At 41.5% G+C, this 24,153-nt stretch overlaps 1 protein-coding gene across 4 annotated transcripts in view; it reads left to right on the top strand.

The window, feature by feature from the left end:
- Positions 1-24,153, top strand: part of DIP2C (disco interacting protein 2 homolog C) — a 307,297-nt gene that overhangs the window by 185,837 nt on the left and 97,307 nt on the right. For all 4 annotated transcript variants that reach the window (XM_057498097.1, XM_057498098.1, XM_057498099.1 and 1 more), the window contains 5 exons: positions 7,887-7,978; positions 20,725-20,835; positions 23,177-23,300; positions 23,543-23,652; positions 23,783-23,885. In XM_057498097.1, coding sequence (XP_057354080.1) covers positions 7,887-7,978; positions 20,725-20,835; positions 23,177-23,300; positions 23,543-23,652; positions 23,783-23,885 — 540 coding nt within the window. The remainder of the gene's footprint in view (positions 1-7,886; positions 7,979-20,724; positions 20,836-23,176; positions 23,301-23,542; positions 23,653-23,782; positions 23,886-24,153) is intronic.

Genomic DNA, 24,153 nt, shown 5'->3' with positions numbered 1-24,153 from the left:
TATGTGTAAATGAGATCATACTGTATTTGTCTTTCTCTGTCTGACTTACTTCGCTTAGCATGGTCCCCTTGAGGTACATCCTTGTTATTCCAAATGCCAAGATATAATTCTTTTTATGGCTGAATGCCATTGCATTGTATATTCACCACATTTTCTTTACTCAGCTGTCAGTGGACACTTAGGTTGTTTCCATATCTTTGTTACTGTAAATAACACTGCAGTGAACATGAAGTGAATCATCTTTTTGAGTTAGCATTTTTGTTTTCTTCAGATAATACCCAGAAGTGGAATTGCTGGATCATATGGCATTTCTATTTTTCATTTTTTGAGAATCCTGCACACTGATCTCCATAGTGGCTGCATCAGTTTACATTCCCACCAACAGTGCACAAAGGTTCTATTTTCTCACCAACATTTGTTATTCTTGTCTTGTTTTATCTGTTAATATTTGCTTTATATATTTAGGTGCTTTTATATTGGGTACATAAATACAAATGTTAGATCCTCTGTTTTGATCTCTATGTAATGCCCTGTCTCTTATTACAATCTTTGTTTTAAAGTTGATTCTGTCTTATAAAAGTAGATCTACTCTAGTTTTCTTTTGGTTTTCATTTGCATTTAGCATTTTTTTCCATCTATTCAATTTCAGTCTGTGTGTGTCCTTAAAGCTGAAGAGAGATTCTGGTAGGCGGCTTATGGATGGGTCTTTAAAACAAAATCCATTCAGTCACCCATATTCTTTTAATTGGAGAAATTAGTCCATTTACATTTAAAGTAATTATTGATAGGTATGTACTATTACCATTTTGTTAATTGTTTTCTGGTTGTTTTGTAGTTCCTCCTTGCTCCTTTCTTTTTCTCTTGTTTGCTCCTTACGATTTGATGACTTTCTTTAGTGGCATGCTTAGATTCCACTTTATTTTTTGTGCATCTTCTATACGTTTTTGCTTTGTGGCTACAATGAGGCTTACACATGACTTACATTTATACTAGCCTATTTTAAATTGTTACAATGTAAGTTTGAGTACGTTCTAGAGCTCTACATTTTTTAAATTTAAGTATTGTTGATATACAGTCTTATATTGATTTCAAATGTACAACACAGTGGTTCAGCAGTTACCCATATTATTAAATCCTCACCCCCTCTACTGCAGACACTATCAACATAGAAAGATGTTACAGTCATGGACTATATTCTGCATGCTATGTTACCATCCCTATGACCAACATATTTTGTGATTGTGAATTATTGTGCCCCTCTATCCCCCTCACCCTCCCCACTCATCCACCCCAATCCCTCCCACTTAGAAATCACTAGTCATTTCTCAGTGTCTATGTGTCCACTGCTGTTTTGTTCATTCAGTTTTGATTTGTTTTTATATTCCACAAATTGGTGAAATCGTATATGGTATTTGTCTTTCTCCAATTGGCTTATTTCACTTAGTGTAATACCCTCTGGATCCATCCATGTTGTTGCAAATGGCAGGATTTCTTTTTTTATGCCTAAATAATATTCCATTGTGTATATTACCACATCTCTTTTATCCATTCATCTATTGATGAACACTTCACTTACTTCCATATCTTGGCTTTTGTAAATAATGCAGCAGTAAACATGTTGGTGCATATATCTTTTCAGATCAGGGGCTTTGTTTTCTTTGAGTAAATTCCTAGAAGTGAAATTACTGGATTGAATGATATTTCTATTTTTAGTTTTTTGAAGAACCTCCACACTGCTTTCCACAGTGGTTGCACCAATTTACATTCCCACCAACAGTGTAGGAGGGTTCCTATTTGTCCACATCCTCACCAACGTTTGTTATTTCTTATCTTAGATATTCACCATTCTAAATGGTGTAAGGTGATATCTCACTGTGATTTTGATTTGCATTTCCCTGATGATTAGCAATGTGGAGCATCTTTTCATGTGCCTGTTGGCCATTTGTATTAACTTCTTTGGAGAATTGTCTGTTCAGGTCCTGTGCCTGTTTAATTGGGTTATTTGTTTTTTGGGTGTTGAGGCTTAAGAATTCCTTATATATTTTGAATGTTAACCCCTTATCAGATGAGTCATTTTTGAATATATTTTCCTATACTGTAGGATGCCTTTTTGTTCTGCAGATGGTATCTTTTGCTCTACAGAAAGCTTTTTAGTTTGATGTAGACCCACTTGTTCTTTTTTTTTTTTTTTTTAGTTTCCCTTGCCCAAGGAGATGTATCCAGGAAAAAGTTGCTCATGCTTATATTCAAGAGATTTTGGTCTATGTATTCTCCTAAGAATTTTATGGTTTCATGACTTATATTCAGGTCTTTGATCCATTTTTAGTTTACTTTTGTGTATGGAATTAGACAATAATCCAGTTTCATTCTCTTACATGTAGCTGTCCAGTTTCCCAACACCAATTATTAAAGAGGCTGTCTTTTCCCCATTGTATATTCATGGCTCCTGTATCATATATTAATTGACCATATATGCTTGGGTTTATATCTGGGCTCTCTATTCTATTCCTGTGATTCATAGGTCTGTTCTAATGCCAGTACCATATTGCTTTTATTACTGTAGCTTGTAGTAGAGCTTGAAGTCAGGAGCATAATTCCCCCAGCTTTGTTGTTCTTTCTCAGGATTGCTTTGGCTCTTTGGGGTCTTTTGTGGTTCCATATGAATTTTAAAACTATTTGTTGTAGTTCATTGAAGAATGTTGTTGATATTTTGATATGGAGTGCATTGAATCTGTAAATTGCTTTGGGCAGGATGGCTATTTTGACAATATTAATTCTTCCTATCCATGAGCATGGGATAAATATCCATTTATTGGTGTCTTCTGTAATTTCTTTCACGAGTGTTTCACAGTTTTCAGAGTACAGGTCTTTCACCTCCTTGGTTAGGTTTATTCCTAGGAATTTTGTTCTTTTTGATGCAATTGTAAATGAAATTGTTTTCCTGATTTCTCTTTCTCCTAGTTTGTTATTAGTATATAGGAGAGCACCAGATTTCTGTGTATTAATTTTGTATCCTAAAACTTTGCTGAATTGAGTTATTCTAATAGTTTTTTAGTGGAGTCTTTAGGGTTTTCTATGTATAATATCATGTCACCTGTAAATAGTGACAGTTTAACTTCTTCCTTTCTGGTTTAGATGCCTTTTATATCTTTGTTTTATTTGATTGCCATGGCTAGGACCTCCAGAAGTATGTTGAATAAAAGTGGTAAGAGTGGACATCCTTGTCTTATTCCTGATCTTAGGGAAAAAGCTTTCAGCTTTTCACCATTAAGTATGATGTTGGCTGTGGGTTTGTCATATATGGCCTTTATTATGTTGAGGTATGTACCCTCTATACCCATATTGTTGAGAGTTTTTATCATGAGTGGATGTTGAATTTTTCAAATGCTTTTTCATCATCTATTGAGATGACCATGTGGTTTTTATCCTTCTTTTTGTTAATAAGGTGTATGATATTGACTGATTTATTGTACTGTCCTTGTATCCCTGGAATAAATCTAACTTGGTCATAATGGATGATCTTTTTGGCATATTTTTGAATTCAGTCTGCTAATATTTTGCTGAGGATTTTTGTATCTGTGTTCATCAGGTATATTGGTATGGAATTTTCTTTTTTTGTGGTATCTTTGTCTGGCTTTGGCATTAGAGTGACCTGTGTATTCTCCTAAGTCCTAAGGCATGGAATGAGTTTGGAAGTATTCCCTCATCTTCTACTCTTTGGAATACTTTAGCTCTTCTTTAAATGTCTGGTAGAATTCAGCTATGATGCCATCTGCACCTGGACTTTCATTTGTTGGGAGTTTTTGATTACCAGTTTGATTTTGTTGCTGGTAATTGGTCTGTTCAGATTCTCTGTTTCTTCTTTGGTCCGTCTTTAAAGGTTGTATTTTTCTAGGAAGTTGCCCATTTCTTCTAGGTTGTTCAATTTACTGGCATGTAATTTTTCATAGTATTCTCTAATAATTCTTTGTATTTCTCTGGTATCCATTGTGACTCTTCCTTCTTCATTTCTGATTTTGCTTATGTGTGTACTCCCTTTTTTTCTCAAAGAACAAGATCCTGGTTTCATTGATTTTTTTTCTATTGTTTCATTCTTCTCCATTTCATTTATTTCTGTTCTGATATTTATTATGTCCCTCCTACTAACTTTGGGTTTCATTTGTTCTTCTTTTTCTAGTTTCTTTAATTGTGAGGTTAGACTGTTTATTTGGGATTGTTCTTGTTCCTTGAGGTAAGCCTATATTGCTATGTACTTCCCTCTTAGAACTGCCTTTGCAGTGTCCCACACATTTTGGGCTGTTGAATTTTTGTTTTCATTTGTCTCTGTGTATTGCTTGATTCTGTTCTAATTTGTTGATTGATTCATCTGTTATTTAGAAGCATGTTTAGTCTCCATGTGTTTGTAGGCTTTGTTTTCTTTGTGTAATTGATTTCTAGTTTCATACCATTGTGGTCTGAGAAGCTGCTTGATAAAACTTCAGTCTTTTAAAATTTATTTAGGCTCTTTTTGTGGTCTATTATGTGATCTGTTTTGAAGAACATTCCATGTACACTTGAGAAAAATGTGTATCCTGCTGCTTTAGGGTAGAATGATCTGTAGATATGTTAAGTCAATCTGATCTAATGTATTGTTCAGTGCCTCTCTTTCCTCATTTATTTTCTGTCCGGTTGATCTACTGATGTGAGTAGTGGGTTAAAGTCTCCTACAATGAGTGTGTTATAACCTATCTCCCTCTTTAATTCTTTTAGTATTTGTTTTACATATTTAGTTTCTCCTATATTGGGTGCACAGATATTTATAATGGTTATATCCTCTTGTTGGACTGACTCCTATATCATTATGTAATGTCCTCTTTGTCTCTTGTTACTTTCTTTGTTTTGAAATCTATTTTGTCTGATATAAGTACTGCTACTCCTGCTTTTTCTCTCTTTGTTTGCATGAAATATCTTCTTCCATACCTTCACTTTTAGTCTGTGTATGCCTTTGGGTCTGAGTCTCCAATAGGCAGCATATAAATGGGTCTTGTTTCTTTATCTATTCTACCACCATATGTCTTTTGAGTGGTGCATTCAATCCATTTACACTTAAGTTAATTATTGATAGGTATGTACTTACTGCCATTTTATTGTTTTCTGGGTGTTTTTATAGCTCCTCTCGGTTTCTTTCTTCCTCTCTTATACTCTTAATATTTGATGATTTTCTTTGGTGTTGTGATTGGATTTGCCTTCTTTAATTCTTTTGTTTATCTATCATAGGCTTTAGTTTTGTGGTTACCAAAGGTTCAAAAATAGCTTCTTGACTGTACAACAGTCTATATTAAGTTACTGATTGCTTTTCAAACACAGTCTAATAGTACTTTTTTTCTTCTTCTTCCTTCTCAACACTTTGTGTTAGATGTCATAATCTGCACTTTTTGTGTATCCCTTGACTAATTTTGTGTATAATTGAGTTTATTTTCACTGGTGAAAGCTATTCAGTCATAGAACATTTCCATCTACAGCAGTCCCTTTAACGTAGCCTGTAATGCTGGTTGCTATAAATTCTTTGAGCCATCACTTATCTGGAAATTGTTTGATCCCTGTTTCAAATTTAAATGATAATCTTGCTGGGTAGAAAATTCTTGGTTGAAGGTCCTTCTCTTTCAATACATTAAATATTCATGCCAGTTCCTTCTGGCCTGTAAACTGCTGAGAAGTCTGCTGATAGCCTGATGTGGTTTCTCTTATTAGTAATCTTTTTTCTTAGAGCTCTACATTTTTACTCCCCCACCAAGTTTTATGCTTTTGTTGTCACATTTTCCATCTTTTTTTAATCATGTGTATTCCTTAATTGTTATAGTTACAGTTATTTTTACTACTTTTGCCTTTAATCCTTCATACTGGCTTTATAAGTGATGAATTCACTACTTTTATTATGTATTTACTTTTCCAGAGAGAATTTTACTTTCATATGTTTTCTTATTCCTTACTAGTGCCCTTTCTTTTCATATTAAAGAACCCTCTTTAACATGCCTTATGAGGGCAATTTGTTGGTGATGAACTCACTGGCTTTTGCTTGTCTAGAAAATTCTATCTACCTCACATTCTGAATGACAGCTGCACTAAGTAGTGTATTCTTCATTCGAATTTTTTTCTTTCTCCTTTACAAATCACTCAGGAACTGTTGCTTCTTCTTTAATTGAAATCAGCAGCTCACCCTTTCTTACTTTTTCTCTTTGAAGTATATTCCTCTTATTTCGAAGTGTCTTGCCCTTTCCAAGTTTCCTATTGTAAACTGGCTTTTGTATGAATTTGTGATGATACCAATTTCAAGCCAAGAATGAACCTGAAACTTTAAAAGAATATAATGGTGCTAATTCTTTGGTTGTAGTTGACTTGTTCCTTTATAACACATTGATTTTGTGAATTACTACAAATTGATTGTAGTTTTTTATTCAACTATAGTCACTCCCCAGCATTGTTCACATGAAAGAGATTTGATGTCACAAAATATTTGTGTTTTTCTTAGGGAAAATAAAATCATAATGGCTAGCAACTATATTTTGGGAAAGATATAATCACCACATAATATACCAAATAATTGTAGAGTAGCTGTTCTTCAGGACTGTGGTATTGGGGAAGAATTAGAGAAGATGGAGGGGACCCTCAGGAAATCTTCAACGGAGTAATCATCTTAAGTGCCCAAGAAGTACGTGAGAAGGCATGTCCTAATGTCATGCTTTTTGTAGCTTGTCTGTGACCTTAATGAAATAAAGAAACATTTGTTGAGCACAGATGTGAACCAGGACTGTCTTTGGAATTAACAGAGTCAAAGATAACAGTAACTGTCCCATCAATCACTATGTGGAGGCAAGTTGACAAATCCTATATTAGGTGAACATTAATAACCCTAACTGGGCTGCTACAAAATCCAGTATGCAATCAGACAAGTTCAGGGTTTTTTCATTCAAAGTACATGTTGTGAGCAAAACCTTTTTAATTTAGCTTTTACGTTTAAAATCAAACAATTAAACCAGTGGTTACATTTATTAGAAACAGTTAAAGTTGCTCTCAATTTTATTATACCGTTACTGTGTTAATATAGTTTCTAATACCTTAACTACTTCAGAGAGCTTATAGAAGCTGAAATTTTAAAAGGCCTCTATGTGTCATTTTGATTCCATCTCAGACTGCTTCCTCTCACCTGGGTAATGCCGAGGAAATGTCTTGACATTGGGGTGAAGGTGGGATTTGAAATCTGCAAGTTCTTCAAAGCTAGCCATTTTTTCTGAAGTATTTTTTTATTTCTGTTTTTAATCCTTTGTGGTCATTTTTTCTAGAGTTCGAAATTCTAAAATAATTAAAAAATACTTAACATAATCTTTATCTAAGTTGAAGAATTCCAAAAACCCTAAAGCCCTGAGATTAGGGAAATTTGTGTTTGAGAAACATAGGACATGGGAAGGCAGAAGGTCAGGCCCTGGAAAGGCCTCTTTTGTGCCCTAGATTCATCACAGTCACATGAGACAGGACCCATCAATAGAGGAAATGTGTTACTTTGCACAAGGTAAACAAGCAGAGACACACCATGGCCAGGAGCCCCATCCTTCTCTCCTGGTAGGAACCTCCCCTTGCATCTGAGATAATTAAGATTGTCTGTGGCTTGTCATAGGTACTTTGCACACTAAGGGCATTTGCATTAATACCTTATTCAGTTGTTTGGGCTTCTTGGGTTTTATGAGTCAGAGTTGCTGGCTCTTATTTCCCATCTTGATTCCAGGGACTCCGAGTACTTGAAGGCTTGAAATGAAAAAGTAATACTCTGTATATGGTTTGATGTGCACATACATACATACCTGAAAATGCATGTGTCCAATTATTTGTGTCTTTGTCATTCACATTGACAGGCAAACTATGGACGAGAAGTATGAAGGTTGCTTACAACATTTTGCACAAATTAGGTACAAAGCAAGAACCTATGGTGCGACCTGGTGATAGGGTAAGTGAGTTAAATTACTGCGTCTGGAAGCACCTGAGGGTGGGAAGGTACCTCCTGCTTTAAAAGTCCAGGGTCTCCAAGTACTAATACTACTGAACTAGGGTTTCTTAGCATTTACTGTAAACCAGGGAATCATGCAGTGTCATCCACAGTTCCATAGGCAACACTGTCATGTTTATCATGTTTTATCCAGAAGGATGCCCAGACTTAAGAGGTCACGTGTCAGATAAGGGCACATGGCCAGTGGGTGGCAGAACCAGCACCCATGTCCCCTTGGATCAGACCCCAAAGCCAGAGTCCCTAACTGCCCTCAATTCTTGTCCCTAGTTTGAAACATACTTGTGTCATCTGCCTGTGCAGGCAGAAAATTACACTTAAAACTTATATGTCACTTACTGAGACCAACAGTCTTGGCAGTTACTGGGGCCATTCCCTTCTCAGTGTTAAATTTCTTGATGGAAAACAAATTTTTACTCTTACTGTAGTCTGATAAGCTACAGAAGACAGATGTCAGTAGTTACATTTTAATGTTACATCCAGAACAGTTAATAACTGTGTTTAAGCTTTACATCCCCGTGTAGAGGAGGCTGGACACAGGGTGCAGTCTTCTTCAAATGTGGTGACTTTTTTCCACATGTATCTTACATGACCTTACATGAGACTGGGTCACCCTACCTACACCCAAAGGACCCCAAGTGAATTCTATGAAAATGTCATTGACGAGAACCACAGACCAGCAAGAACTCAAGCTATGTTTTACTTAAGAGATGTTGTAAAGAGATGGGCCCTTTTGAGGGAATTTTTTAAAAGATTGCTGCAACCTCAGGATCCTGTGGTAGAGTGTGATTCTTTCTAATTTTTAATTGAACAAGCTTGAACTCTAGTTTTGAAAAGAAAGTCAATTTTAGGTCTTACACTTCCTGATTTTAAAGTTTACTATAAAGCTATAGTGACCAAAACAGTGTGGTACTGATAGAAAGAGACATAGACCAGTGGGGCACAATAGAGAGCCCAGAAATAATCCTCATGCAGATGGTGAAATGGCTTCCATTAAGGGTGATAGGATGGTGGATGGGGAAAGGACAGCTTTCCACAAATGGTGCCAGGAAAACTGGGTCTCCCAAGCAAAATGCAAGTTTGAATCCTTACACCATACATAAAAAAATTAGTCCAAAATACATAAAAAATTTTAATGTAAGAGCTAAATTTATAAAATTCTTAGAAAAAAAGATGAGGGAAAAGCTTTCATTGGATTTGTCAATGACTTCTTGTACATTGCATTAAAAGCACAGACAATAAAAAAGATGGGTAAATTGGACTTCATCAAAATTAAAAACTTTTGTGCACCAAAGGACATTATCAAGAGTGAAAAGGGGCAACATACAGAATGGCAGAAAATGTTTGTGAATCATATATCTGATAGATTAGTATCCAACATATATGAAGAACTACAACTCAACAATAACCCCAAAAATATTTTTTAAATGGTCAAAGAAATAGACATTTCTCCAGAAAAGATTTACAGATGGCCATTAAGCACATGAAATGTGGTCGGTATCACTAATTATTAAGGAAATGTACATCAAAATCATGAGGTACCATTTCATATCCATTAGGATGGATATTATAAAAAAAAAATAGTAAGCATTGGCAAGATGAAGAAACTGGAACCTTCCTGCATTGCAGGCAGGAGGAGTTGCTATGAGAACAGTATAGTGGCTACTTAAGAAATTAAACATAGAGTAGCCATTTGATCCATCAATTCCACTTGAGTGTCAGGAATTTAATGTGGGGACTTGAACAGATATTTCCACACCAATGTTCACAGCAGCATTATTCATAAAAACCAAAAGGTGGAAGCAGCCAAAGTGTCTGTGGATGAACAAATGGATAAACTGGATGTGGTCTTCCACACAGTAGAATGTGACTCAGTCTTAAAAAGGAGGAGCCTTCTGACACCTGCAACAGCCTGGACAAACCTTACGGACATGGTGCTCAGTAAAATAAACCATCACAGAAGGGACAATACTGAGTGGTTCCACCTATAAGAACTGCTTCAGTGGTCAAATTCCTAGAAGAATGCTGGTTACCAGAGGCTGGGGAAGGAGAAAGGGAGTTTTGTTTAATGTGTTAGCTTCAGTTTAGGAAAATTAGAAGGTTCCAGAGATGATGGTGAGGATGGTTGTATAACATGTGAATATGCTTAATGCTGCTGATCTGTGCACTTAAAATAGTTGTGATACATATTTTACCATAATAAAAAGTCAGTTGTAATATCTCTCTTATCTATAATTTGGTTTATGGTCTTAATAGAGTAGGATTTTACAAAATTCTTTTGTAGTATGGTCTCCAGATTGTTGAAGTTCCCTTACAATAAAATTCACAAAATAAATCACTTCTGTTCAGATAAGATGTCAATAAACCACCTCTTTTCAGCTAAGATGTCAGTAGGAATGTGGGGCAGTGGGGGGATGGGTCACTGTTTTGGTAGAATAAAATATGTAAGGAGATTTTTTTTTGATAGGGGCTGGTTTGAATAGTGTGAGGAGGATTACTATTCTAAAATATTCCTTAAAAAATTAGTCATGTCGCTAGCATCTGGCACATGTGTATAAATACTTATTAAATAACATTCATGACTATAGTATTTGATTGGTAATAGCCTTCTGCTGCAATAAATAGGATTCTTTACCCTCTTTGAAAATAATTTTTAAATAAAATAACTTCCAGGGGATTATGGGAAGATGGCGGCATGAATAGTTCAGAGGAAATCTCCTACCCAAAACATATATATTTATGAAAGTACAATAAATACAACTATTCCTAAAAGAGACACCAGTGGATGCAGTACAACAGCCAGGATACATCTACATCTGTAAGAACTCATCATCACACAAAGTGGGTAAGATACAAGCCACGGCCAGGCGGGACCCAAACGCTCCCCCACCTCAAAACCCAGCAGGAAGAAAGGAGTCAGAACGGGGAGGGAGTGAAAGCCCAGGACTGCTAAACAACCAGCTCTAGAAATCCGCACCCGGAACGCAGACACAAGGTGCACGGGGTGCTGGATATTAGAGAAACAGAAAAGCAAAACCTGTGGGAAGGTCCCTGCAACTGGCGCCCCTGAGACAAAAGAAAAGCGAGTGCTTTCTGCAAGTCTTAAAGAGACAGGGACCCCATAGCTGGATGAAGTCGTCCTGACACACTTAGCCTGCAGCTGGGAATCCCGGGGAACCTTAGGCGCCCTAAACCTCGGGGAGGCAGCGCAGCTCTGAAGCCCCTCACGACACTAAGCAGCCTGCCAGTCGTTCCTCCAACTGCCGTGGACCCCGACACACTGGCCCAGTAGCAGGAGATTGGCAGCATGTACCGGGGATGGCGGCGTCGGAAGGGACAGGGAGCAGATCCATGCACCAACGGTGCCAGACAGGACCAGGAGAGGCTTGTGTGAGCCTGCAGCAGCGCGACTGAACAGCCCAGGCGCGGCTCGCGTGCACTGGTGGCAGGGGAGCCAGAGGAGCCCGGTAGAGGCCCGCGCGGGAAAGCCCCGTGCGCACCTGCAGTAGAGCCAGAAGGAGCAGGCGCACTCCCAGCAGCCGACCGGAATGCCAGCCCTATACACAGCTGCCCGGCCCAGACCCAAAGGTCCCTGCTGCCACACAGCTGCCCAGCAGGGGCGCTGCTAACATGGAGGAGCGCACCTGGCATGCTTCCCACTCCCCACAGGGCTCCGTGCTGCTCTGACGGAGACCCCGCCCACAGCAGCTTAGGGGACTAACCCGGTGGCAGCTCCAGGAGTGTGGGTAACCGTTACAGGCAGCAGAGAAGGGCAAGGCATCCAGCAAGCAGGAAAGGATTTTCTTCTCTCAGCTGACACACCCGCAACCTGCCTACAGCCACCACTCTCACCATGAAAAGGCAAAAAAATTTAGTCTAGTCCAAGATAGTTCAAACAACACCTGAGAAAGGATCTGCAGAGGCAGACCTAACCAGTCTCCCTGAAAAAGAATTCAAAATAAAAATCATTAACATGCTGACAGAGCTGCAGAAAAATATGCAAGAGCTAAGGGATGAAGTCCGGAGGTAGATTGCAGACATACTGAGGGAGATTACAGAAGTGAAACAAACTCTGGAAGGATTTATAAGCAGAGTGGATAAGATGCAAGAGGCCATTGATGGAATAGAAACCAGAGAACAGAAACACATAGAAGCTGACGCAGAGAGAGATAAAAGGATCTTCAGGAATGAAACAATATTAAGAGAACTGTGTGACCAATCCATAAGGAACAATATCCACATTATAGGGGTACCAGAGGAAGAAGAGAGAGAAAAAGGGATAGAAAGTGTCTTTGAAGAAATAATTGCTGAGAACTTCCCCAAACTGGGAAAGGAAATAGTTACTCAGACTATGGAGGCACACAGAAATCCCAACAGAAGGGACCCAAAGAGGACAACGCCAAGACACATAATAACTAAAATGGCAAAGATCAAGGACAAGGACAGAGTATTAAAGGCAGCCAGAGAGAGAAAAAAGGTCACCTACAAAGGAAAACCCATCAGGCTTTCATCAGACTTCTCAACAGAAACCTAACAGGCCAGAAGAGAATGGCATGATATATTTAATGCAATGAAACAGAAGGGCCTTGAAGCAAGGATACTGTATCCAGCACGATTATCATTTAAATATGAAGGAGGGATTAAACAATTCCCAGACAAGCAAAAGTTGAAGGAATTTGCCTCCCACAAACCACCTCTACAGGGTATCTTAGAGGGACTGCTCTAGATGGGAGCACTCCTAAAAAGAGCACAGAACAAAACACCCAACATATGAAGAATGGAGGAGGAGGAAAAAGAAGGGAAAGAAATAATCAACAGACTGTGTTTATAACAGCTCAATAAGCGAGTTAAGTCAGACAGTAAGGTAGTAAACAAGCTAACCTTTGGTAACCACGAATCTAAAGCCCACAATGGCAATAAGTACGTATCTTTCAATAATCACCCTAAATGTAAATAGACTGAATGCACCAATCAAAAGACACAGAGTAATAGACTGGATAAAAAAGCAAGACCCCTCTATATGCTTCTTACAAGAGACTCACCTTAAACCCAAAGACATGCACAGATGAAAAGTCAAGGGATGGAGTAAGATACTTCATGCAAATAACAGAGAGAAAAATACAGGTGTTGCAATACTAGTATCAGACAAAATAGACTTCGAAATAAAGTAACAAGATAAAGAAGGACATTACATAATGATAAAGGGCTCAGTCCAACAAGAGGATATAAACATTATAAACATATATGCACCCAATACAGGAGCACCAATATATGTGAAACAAATACTAACAGAATTAAAGGAGGAAATACAATGCAATGCATTCATTTTGGGAGACTTTAATACACCACTCACTCCAAAGGACAGATCCACCAGACAGAAAATAAGTAAGGACACAGAGGCACTGAACAACACACTAGAACAGATGGACCTAATAGACATCTATAGAACTCTACATCCAAAAGCAACAGATTACACATTCTTCTCAAGTGCACAGGGAACATTCTCCAGAATAGATCATATACTAGGACACAAAAAGAGCCTCAGTAAATTGAAAAAGATTGAAATTCTTCCAACCAACTTTTCAGACCACAAAGGTATAAAACTAGAAATAAATTGTACAAAGGAAGCAAAAAGGCTCACAAACACATGGAGGCTTAACAACATGCTCCTAAATAATCAATGGAGCAATGTCCAAATTAAAATGGAGATCCAGCAATATATGGAAACAAATGACAAAAACAACACAAAGCCCCAACTTCTGTGGGACGCAGCAAAAGCAGTCTTAAGAGGAAAGTATATAGCAATCCAGGCATATTTAAAGAAGGAAGAACAATCCCAAATGAATAGTCTAACATCACAATTATTGAAATTGGAAAAAGAACAAATGAGGCCTAAAGTCAGCAGAAGGAGGGACATAAAGAAGAAATAAATATAATTGTGAAGAATAAAACAATAGAAAAAAAATCAGTGATACCAAGAGCTGGTTCTTTGAGAAAATAAACAAAATAGATAAGCCTCTAGCCAGACTTATTAAGAGAAAAGGAGAATCAACACACATCAATAGAATCAGAAACGAGAAAGGAAAAATCACGACGGACCCCACAGAAATACAAAGATTTATTAGAGAGTACAATGAAAACCTATATGTTAACAAGCTGGAAAACCTAGGGGAAATGGACAACTTCTTAGAAAAATACAACCTTCCAAGACTGACCAAGAAAGAAACATAAAATCTAAACAAACCAGTTACCAGTGAAGAAATTGAAGCGGTAATCAAAAAACTACCCAAGAAAAAAAACCCCGGGCCAGATGGATTTACCTCGGAATTTTATCAGACATACAGAGAAGACGTAATACCCATTCTCCTTAAAGTTTTCCAAAAAATAGAAGAGGAGGGAATACTCCCAAACTCATTCTATGAAGCCAACATCACCCTAATACCAAAACCAGGCAAAGACCCCACCAAAAAAGAAAACTACAGACCAATATCCCTGATGAACGTAGATGCAAAAATACTCAACAAAATATTAGCAAACCGAATTCAAAAATACATCAAAAGGATCATACACCATGACCAAGTGGGATTCATCCCAGGGATACAAGGATGATACAACATTTGAAAATCCATCAACATCATCCACCACATCAACAAAAAGAAGGACAAAAACCACATGATCATCTCCCTAGATGCTGAAAAAGCATTTGACAAAATTCAGCATCCATTCATGATAAAAACTCTCAGTAAAATGGGAATAGAGGGCAAGTACCTCAACATAATAAAGGCCATATATGATAAGCCCACAGCCAACATCATACAGAACAGCGAGAAGCTGAAAGCTTTTCCTCTGAGATCGGGAACTAGACAGGGATGCCCACTCTCTCCACTGTTATTTGACATAGTACTGGAGGTCCTAGCCACGATAATTAGACAAAACAAAGAAATACAACCAATCCAAACTGGTAAACAAGTCAAACTGTCACTGTTTGCAGATGACATGATACTGTACATAAAAAAATACCCAAAGACTCTACTCTAAAACTACCAGAACTGATATCGGAATACAGCAAAGTTGCAGGATACAAAATTAACACACAGAAATCGGTGGCTTTCCTATACACTAACAATGAACTAATAGAAAGAGAAATCGGGAAAACAATCCCATTCACAATTGCATCAAAAAGAATAAATTACCTAGGAGTGAACCTAACCAAGGAAGTGAAAGACCTATACCCTGAAAGCTATAAGACACTCTTAAGAGAAATTAAAGAGGACACTAGCAAATGGAAACTCATCCCATACTCTTGCCTAGGAAGAATTAATATCGTCAAAATGGCGATCCTTCCCAAAGCAATATACAGGTTAAATGCAGTCACTATCAAACTACCAACGACATTCTTCAATGAACTGGAACAAATAGTTCAAAAATTTATATGGGAACACCAAAGACCCCGAATAGCCAAAGCAATCCTGAGAAGGAAGAATAATATCGGGTGACCTTGCTCCCCAACTTCATGCTCTACTACAAAGCCACAGTAATCAAGACAGTTTGGTACTGGCACAAGAACAGAGCCACAGACCAATGGAACAGAATTGAGACTCCAGACATTAACCCAAACATATATGGTCAATTAATATACGATAAAGGAGCCATGGACATACAATGGGGAAATGACAGTCTCTTCAACAGATGGTGCTGGCAAAACTGGACAGCTACATGTAAGAGAATGAAACTGGATCACTGTCTAACCCCATACACAAAAGCAAATTCGAAATGAATCAAAGACCTGAACGTAAGTCATGAAACCATGAAACTCCTAGAAAAAAAGCATAGGCAAAAATCTCTTGGACATAAACATGAGTGACTTCTTCATGAACATATCTCCCTGGGCAAGGGAAACAAAAGCAAAAATGAACAAGTGGGACTATATGAAGCTGAAAAGCTTCCATACAGCAAAGGACACCATCAATAGAACAAAAAGTTACCCTACAGTATTGGAGAATATATTCGTAAATGACAGATCCTATAAAGGGTTGACATCCAAAATATACAAAGAGCTCACACACCTCAACAAACAAAAAGCAAATAATCCAATGAAAAAATGTGCAGAGGAGCTGAACCGACAGTTCTCCAGAGAGGAAATTCGAATGGCCAACAGACACATGAAAAGATGCTCTACATCGGTAATCATCAGAGAAATGCAAATTAAAACCACAATGAGATATCACCTCACACCAGTAAGGATCGCCACTATCCAAAAGACAAACAACAACACATGTTGGCGAGGTTGTGGATTAAGGGGAACCCTCCTACATTGCTGGTGGGAATGTAAATTAGTTCAACCATTGTGGAAAGCAGTATGGAGGTTCCTCAAAAAGCTCAAAATAGACATACCATTTGACCCAGGAGTTCCACTTTTAGGAATTTACCCTTAGAATGCATCAGCCCAGTTTGAAAAAGGCAGATGCACCCCTATGTTTATCACAGCACTATTTACAATAGCCAAGAAATGGAAGCAACATAAGTGTCCATCAGTAGATGAATGGATAAAGAAGGTGTGGTACATCTACACAATGGAATATTATTCAGCCATAAGAAGAATAGAAATCCTACCATTTGCAACAGCATGACTGGAGCTAGAGGGTATTATTCTCAGTGAAATAAGCCAGGCAGAGAAAGACAAGTATCAAATGATTTCACTCATATGTGGAGTATAAGAATAAAGAAAAACTAAAAGAACAAAACAGCAGCAGAATCACAGAACCCAAGAATGGACTAACAGTTACCAAAGGGAAAGGGACTAGGGAGGATGGGTGGGAAGGGAGGGATAAGGGCGGGGAAAAAGAAATGGGGTATTGCAATTAGCATGTATAATTAGCATGTGGGGGGGGTCATAGGGAGGGCTGTGCAACACAGTGAAGACAAGTAGTGATTCTATAGCATCTTACTACGCTGATGGACAGTGACTGTAATGAGGTTTGTGGGGGGAACTTGGTGAAGGGGGGAGCCTAGTAAACATAATGTTGTTCATGTAATTGTAGATTAATGGTAACAACAAAAAAAATTATTGACTCTTTCTATGTGGGTGACCCTAGTAATGTAGCCCAGAACTTCCTTCCTGCCTTTGAAAATGGCATTTGTGTGCCCGAGACAAATGTGGCTTCAGGATGATGTGGCAGGAGCCATGGGAGAGGCCGTGTTGGGCCACAGGCAAAGCCTGCCTTAGGGAGCTCGCCCTATTAAAGACATAGACACATTTATAATCAGCTTTTTTATAAATTGGAAAGTAATGAAAGTGTCCAAAAGATATGGTGAGAGATATAGTTGAGCCTCTGGGAGAGAGGTTTTTTTTTTATTTTGGGGCATCTGGGCATCTGAGACAGCTGCTTTGGTAGAAAAGCCAAGTGGTGAGGTTTTGGTCCATTTCTTGGGAGGAGGAGTGCAGAGAGGAGCCAAGTGGGAAGGTCTGTGTGTGAAGGAAAACTTTACGAGAATGGTGTCAGGATGCACTTTCCATCCTTAAGTGGCAAAAAAAAGCCTCCAGTTTTGATGCTGAAAGAGCCTTTAGGTATTTGACTCTTTCTATCCATTGCTTTTATATTGTTGGAGCAAACAGTGCGCATCTCATATTCTACTTTCATTCAGTTTACATTGTAATGAAACCTTCCAGCCTATTTTAACACAACTCTGTGTGGTTCTCTAGTGTGGCATCATCAGCCTGGACATTAGGGATATAGCAATGGGTACTTCGGGTCCTGATTCACACTGGGGTGGGGGCTGGAGCCAACTTGCAGAAGCAGGGCTGGCCCACAGTCTGGCTCTGGGAATGCCTCTCAGTTCCCTGTTCTGGGAGAAGACTCCTGCCTCCCAAATAGGTATTCCAGGAAGAATATAAGGTTGGTATTGGGCCGGTGCTCTTGAATGGCTGCAGCCATCAGTTTTGGATGGAGCTTCATTGTCTTCTGCATTCTCACAGTGGTCTGATCAGCTTTCTTGAGTGTCTGGTCCACTTCGAGGACAGAAGTCATGGGGCAGTGCCCAGGGAGCCTTGCAAACACTCAGCCAAATACTGCTGCTTTGCCAGACCCAGATCTAAAAACAGATGTGTCACCTCTCAGGCTACCCGGTGAAGGCAGGCCCTGAGGCTAATGCAAATCTCAGGTAGTTTTTTAAAATAACTATGGTTCACATGCATAGACATACATACAAATACATCCTTTTATTCTTTGTGAAAGTCCTACTCATTGTAGCCTGGACCCTGATTGGGTGCTGTTGAGACAAAATAAGGATTAATGTAGTCAACAATTATTTCATAGGGTTTTTCAAATAAAATCCATCAGTACAGAGTGGCTTTTGTTGGCCTTACAGTACCATTTCTCTCTCATGTAGCTAATTCAGTAAACTGCAGAAGTGCCGTGTAATAGAAAAGGAATTCCACATCACCCCAAATTTAACTTTGTTTCTACTAACTGTCCTGTGTAGCTAATTGCCAGCATGGCCAAATTTAAGATATGGCTTGCTCAGGTCCCAGCTGCCATCTGAGTCCCTTTTTGCCAACCTGCTTACTTAGGTATTGAGACAGAGTGTCTTATCCATCTCTTCACATATAATAATAGCTTCTAGTTAGGATATTTTTAAATAAAAAAAATTGGTTAGTCTCCTGAGTGAAATCATGCAAAACTGACCTGTGTGTGTTAACTCCTGGGATTTATGTGCTTGAACACACACTGAGTTGTCCATAAGGAAGCGTCAGGCCAGTGTGACTGCAGCATGTGAGAGGAGCTTGCATTAAAATAGAAGCAGAGATCTGCAGAGCAGAGTGGAGATGCCAAAACAGGACCACCTGTGACAACTTCATGTCCTGAAGGAGGCTTTCTCATGAGAGAATAGGAGGGGTGTTGGGGTACTGCGAGAGCGGCTGGATGTCTATTAAACTGGCTGTGCTACAGACGTTAAGAAGAGCTCCAGGTGAATTTACATTGCATGAAGTCTATAATAGGTGTAACATAAAGGAAGTTTTACAAAATTACATAAAGCATTAGATGCACCAATGAAAATAAAACAAAATGTTATATCAAGGAGTTTACATCAAGTGTTAGAGTTTGTACTATCAAATATATTTGAAATTCATCCATATCTCTGGGGAAATGTCAAAACACTAACAGATAAGTAGCCAAGGGAAATGAAAAATAGTTCATATGAAGAAAAGTAACTGCCAGTCATCCCATGGAAGATCATTCATCACTAAGATTCCCTAAGAACTATCAGAAAGCATATTTTAAAAATCATAATACCCATGGGAATTTTAATTAACTTGGTTTGTAGAACTGCATGATTATTCCTAAAAGAGACTGTGCAAGAAGGTAGTGGCTGGGTGGGACATCATAGCAGAGCCTTGTCTGCGAGAGCAAGAAGCCAAGACAACTGCAGGTATAGGGTGGGCCGGCAGACTGCCACCACTGCCAGCACTAGCCGTCCTAGTGGTACTAATACTGATGGTATAATGGCGTGGATACTAAAGGCACCAATGGTAATGGCACTAATGGTACTGGTGGTACTAATAGTATTAGTGATATTAATGCTAATGGTATGGGCAGTGCTAATGCTGATGGTGTAATGGCACTAATGGCAGTGGTACTGGTGGTACCAGTAATACTAGTGGTATTAATGCTAATGTTACTAATAGTGCTAATGGTACTAGTAGCCCTAATAGTACCAACGCTAATATTGGTGCTACTAGCAGTAATACTACTAATGTCACTGACAGGACTGATGTCACTAGAAGTACTAATGCTAATGATACTAGTAGTGCAGATGGCACTAATAGTATTAATGCTACTAATGTTAACTGTGCTAATGCCCATGGTGCTGGTAGTACTGATGCCAATGGTACAACAGTATTGATAATTGATACTAATGGTGCTAGTAATGCTAATGCTAGCAGTGCTAATAGTATTAATACTAATGATGCTAATAGTGCTGGTGATGTAGTAACTGTGCCACCTGTGCTAATAGTGCTGATGGTGCTAACAATACTGATACTAATGGGGCTGAGAATGCCTTGCTGGCCGTTAACACTCGTGGCTGTGTCCTGTGTGCCAGGTGTTACACTGAGCTTATACACACATTGTCGCATTTCACCCTCACCACAATGCCGAGTTGTAGGTTCTGCTTATACGCTCATCTTTCACATAACAAAACTAAAACTTCGAGAGATGTGGGAATAGAGTCCTGTGTGGGTCCAGTCCCAGGCTGTCTGCCCAGCACCCTACTAAGGATGTGTGCAGCATCCACCCAGTGCTGTGAAGAGTGCATATTAACAAAAGGAACCAATTGTAGGCAGTGACAGTAGTGGAAACAAAATCGTGTATGCACTGTGGTCTCATTTGTGTAAAAACACATGTCACTGTGGAAGATAACACATAGAACAGAAGGATAGTTGTATTCTGTGTGATATTAGATGATTCTTGGTAATGTGTTTACCTTCTACATAAATTAAAGGAAAAGCACATGATCCTTATTAAAGCTCATCTTACCAAAATGCATTTTTAAGCAAGCACCTAATTTCTGTCCCAGCATCAGCTCTTGTGTGGACTGTAAACCTAGCCATCGTGGCAGGTTGCTCCTTCTGTGGTGTTACAGCCACCGTGGCAGCATGCTACAGGCTGATACCCTCTGTGTCCGTGCAGGTGGCACTGGTGTTCCCCAACAATGACCCTGCTGCCTCCATGGTGGCCTTCTACGGCTGCCTGCTGGCCGAAGTGGTGCCAGTGCCCATTGAAGTCCCACTCACGAGGAAGGTAAGGTGTGCACTGTGGAGATAAGAGGCGGGCTGTTGGGATAAGGGGCGTGGTATCAGGGAAAAAGGGTGCACTGTCAGGATAAGGAGCACACCATGGGGATAAGGGGTGTTTGGATCCACTGGAGTGCTTGGTGTGAGGGCCTTGCGCACGCATCTCTGTAAGGCGTGGAGCCAGGTGGTGGGTGTGAGGGCCTCTCTCCTCTGCACCCATGTGCGGAGGCCAGGACATTTGTACTGTGAGGTTATAGTAAACTGGCAGAAGGGGTATTGGCGGCAAGTTGTCTTGAATTGACAAAACCATGCTCATTCCGCCTCCACCATCAGGCCAGCCACGTCTCAGGCATGATGGGCATGACGGATGAACACAGCTGGTGGCTGTGGAGCTACAAATCCAAAACACACCCCTGAACCATCTGTGAGCACCCTTCTTGCTTCAGCCAGAGGCTGGGCCACATGGACATGGGGTCGAGGGTCACTGGAGCCATAGGTGAGCCCGGCTGAGCCGGGCCTGAGAGGTGGCAGGATTCTGCAGGTCCTCAGAAAAGGTTGTGTGAGTGGGCCGGACCCTGGCGCAGCCACGCCCTTCACCAGCAAAGGAGAATGATCGTGAGAGTTTGTGACGGTCAGTCTTGGGGCTCCTCAAAGGGGCACAGACAAGTTGCCAACCTTCATGCATGAGAACCTGCTGGAATGTGGCCTTCCCCAGGAAAAGGCCTGCAGAAGGCGCAGTCCAGCTGCAGCACTGGGCCTCTTGTCCTGAGGAGGAGCGGCTGCCACCTTGGCCCAGATGAAGGCAGGTCTTTGCAAAGAGCGGAGTGAGATTCTGTGTGGACCATGGCGGCAGGCTACATCCACACATCTTGGACTGCAGTCCATATAGAGACAGGCCCTGAGCTTTGCACACACATCCTGGCCCTGGGTCCATCTAGAGATGCACATGTCCTGGCCCTGCAGTCCACGTAAAGACAGGCCCTGTGCCCCTGTGCACACATTCTGGTCCTGGGGTCCGTGTAGAAAGAGCCCGAGAGCACCACAGCTTCCACATTACGTGCTGCAAGGGCTCCACATGCAGGGCTGGGCTCCTGCCATGGCTCAAGCACATTTAACATCGGGGTCTCTGTGCACAGAGGGTCATGCCTGTCCCCAAGAGCAGTGGCCGCACCTCACCGTAGCCAGATGGACATTTGACTGGAGCTCTGAGACGGAATTTCCAGATGTCGGGGACAGGACGTCCTGCCACTGGGGAGGGGCAGGCATGCCTCTGGGTTCCAGGCAAACTGACGTCCACCCCACAGGGACCCACTTCTCTGCCTCTTCCCATGTGGTACTGTGTGGTTTCATCATTCAGACACCAAACCATGAGCAGATGCTAGCAGGAGAGCTTGGGGATGGCAGGGCACCACTGGTAGACCGAGGTCGGAGTGCAGGCCTCTCCCGGGTAGGGCCCTTGGCCACTGGCGCAGGGAACCTGCCTCATGAGCGTCCCGAGCCTTGTGGGTGGCTGCCTGTGAGCTCGCTCAGAGGAAACCCCTTCCCACTGCAGACCTGCACTCAGGTCCTGTGTCTCCCTGTGTGGTCACATGTCCAGTGATGTGCTACCACATTTACACAGAAGTGAGGGATCATAACTACTGAGAAAGCATTGTCTGAGGGGGAAGTACATGAGAGTCCCAACACAGGGACCCCGTGTCCACCCAGCGCCAGACTGCCTCTGCCCCAGGGCCTGGGCTTGGGATGCTGGCCATGCCATTCCACATCCAGATGTGGCTTCCACTGAGGTTTGAGGCTGCTGTGGAAGAGGCAGGAAGGAGGCTCTGAGCGTGGCTTTAATGGCATCGCTGTGGCACTTTCGGGGCGACTTATACTCTTAGTGGATACCAATGAACAGAGCAAAAGGAACCAGTGTCTGGCCCACTGACAGTCTTGCAGGGGTACAGGCGGGTCCAGGCAAAGCTGTGTGGGCTCCTGCAAGTGCACCACATGGATTCTGGGTGTGCAAGTCCTGCATGGCTGTCATGTTGTTCTCAGTCATGGCCGGTGTGGCTGGTGGGAGTGGACAAAGTGAGCTGAGCTGACTCCTGGTGGCCAGTCCTCCTGTGCAGCTACCAGACACAAGCAAACAAGCCCACAGTCAGTGGGTTCCTGAGGCTGCCCTCCCCTAAATCATCCCTCAGCCACTGGAAGGCCTCAGACTCTGTGCCCCCCGACAGTGTTGTGCAGCAGTGGCCTATCTACATAGATGCCTCCCCCTCATGGATGCTTGTCGAGGGAGGACCGGGTGTGGTGTGTGGCCAGACGTGCAGCCACTGCTCACCCCCACCTCCCTGTTGCCCTCCCAGGACGCAGGAAGCCAGCAGATTGGGTTTTTGCTTGGAAGCTGTGGCGTCACTGTGGCGTTGACCAGTGACGCTTGCCACAAAGGACTGCCGAAAAGCCCGACGGGGGAGATCCCGCAGTTCAAAGGTACAGTGGGCTCTCCCTGCACTGCCTCAGTACCGGAATACGCTTTACACCATGAATGTCTCAGGGAACACGTCACATGTACTGCCTGTCATTCAGTGTTTTCACTGGTGGTTCATGGCGCTGCTTGATCACCTAGACAGAGTGGGGCCACTCGCTGGTGTGGCACAGAGCTGTGCCTGGTGAGGTAGCGGCACCCCACTGTCTGGGGAGCTCCAACTTGAAGGGTCTGTCGGTTTTCCTAGGTTGGCCAAAGCTGCTATGGTTTGTCACTGAGTCGAAACACCTCTCTAAGCCTCCTCGGGACTGGTTCCCACACATTAAAGATGCAAACAATGACACTGCATACATAGAGGTAAGTCCCGGGGTCAGTCTTGCACATGCTGTGAGTCGATGGCTCCAGATCCGGGGCTTGCAGCCTCCATAGCAGGCAGCATGGCAGGTGTTCTGTCCTTGGCCTGGCCACATGCCACCTCTCGTTTCAGTATAAGACTTGCAAAGACGGAAGCGTGCTCGGGGTGACCGTGACCAGGATTGCGCTCCTGACCCACTGCCAGGCCCTCACGCAGGCATGTGGCTACACGGAAGGTATGGGGCCCTGGCACAGACCGTGGCCCATGGGACTGTGGGGCAGTGGAATTGCACCAGCTCAGGAGCTCAATTGCTCAGTGTCTCTGGTGGCTCTGGCCATCATAGCACATACCACAGATGGGCCTTGAGCCACAGACACAATTCCTATGGCTCCAGAGGCTGGGAGTCCAAGGCCACGGGGCCAGTCCTGGGTGGAGGTCCCCTGCAGGCTTGCACATGGGGCCCCTCCTCTGCACCTGTGGAGGGACCTGTGGTTCTCATCCTC

The sequence above is a fragment of the Manis pentadactyla genome, chromosome 3 (assembly GCF_030020395.1).
Source record: "Manis pentadactyla isolate mManPen7 chromosome 3, mManPen7.hap1, whole genome shotgun sequence".
In the NCBI taxonomy this organism is placed as follows: Eukaryota; Metazoa; Chordata; class Mammalia; order Pholidota; family Manidae; genus Manis; species Manis pentadactyla.
This window is presented reverse-complemented; position numbering and strand designations above follow the sequence as displayed.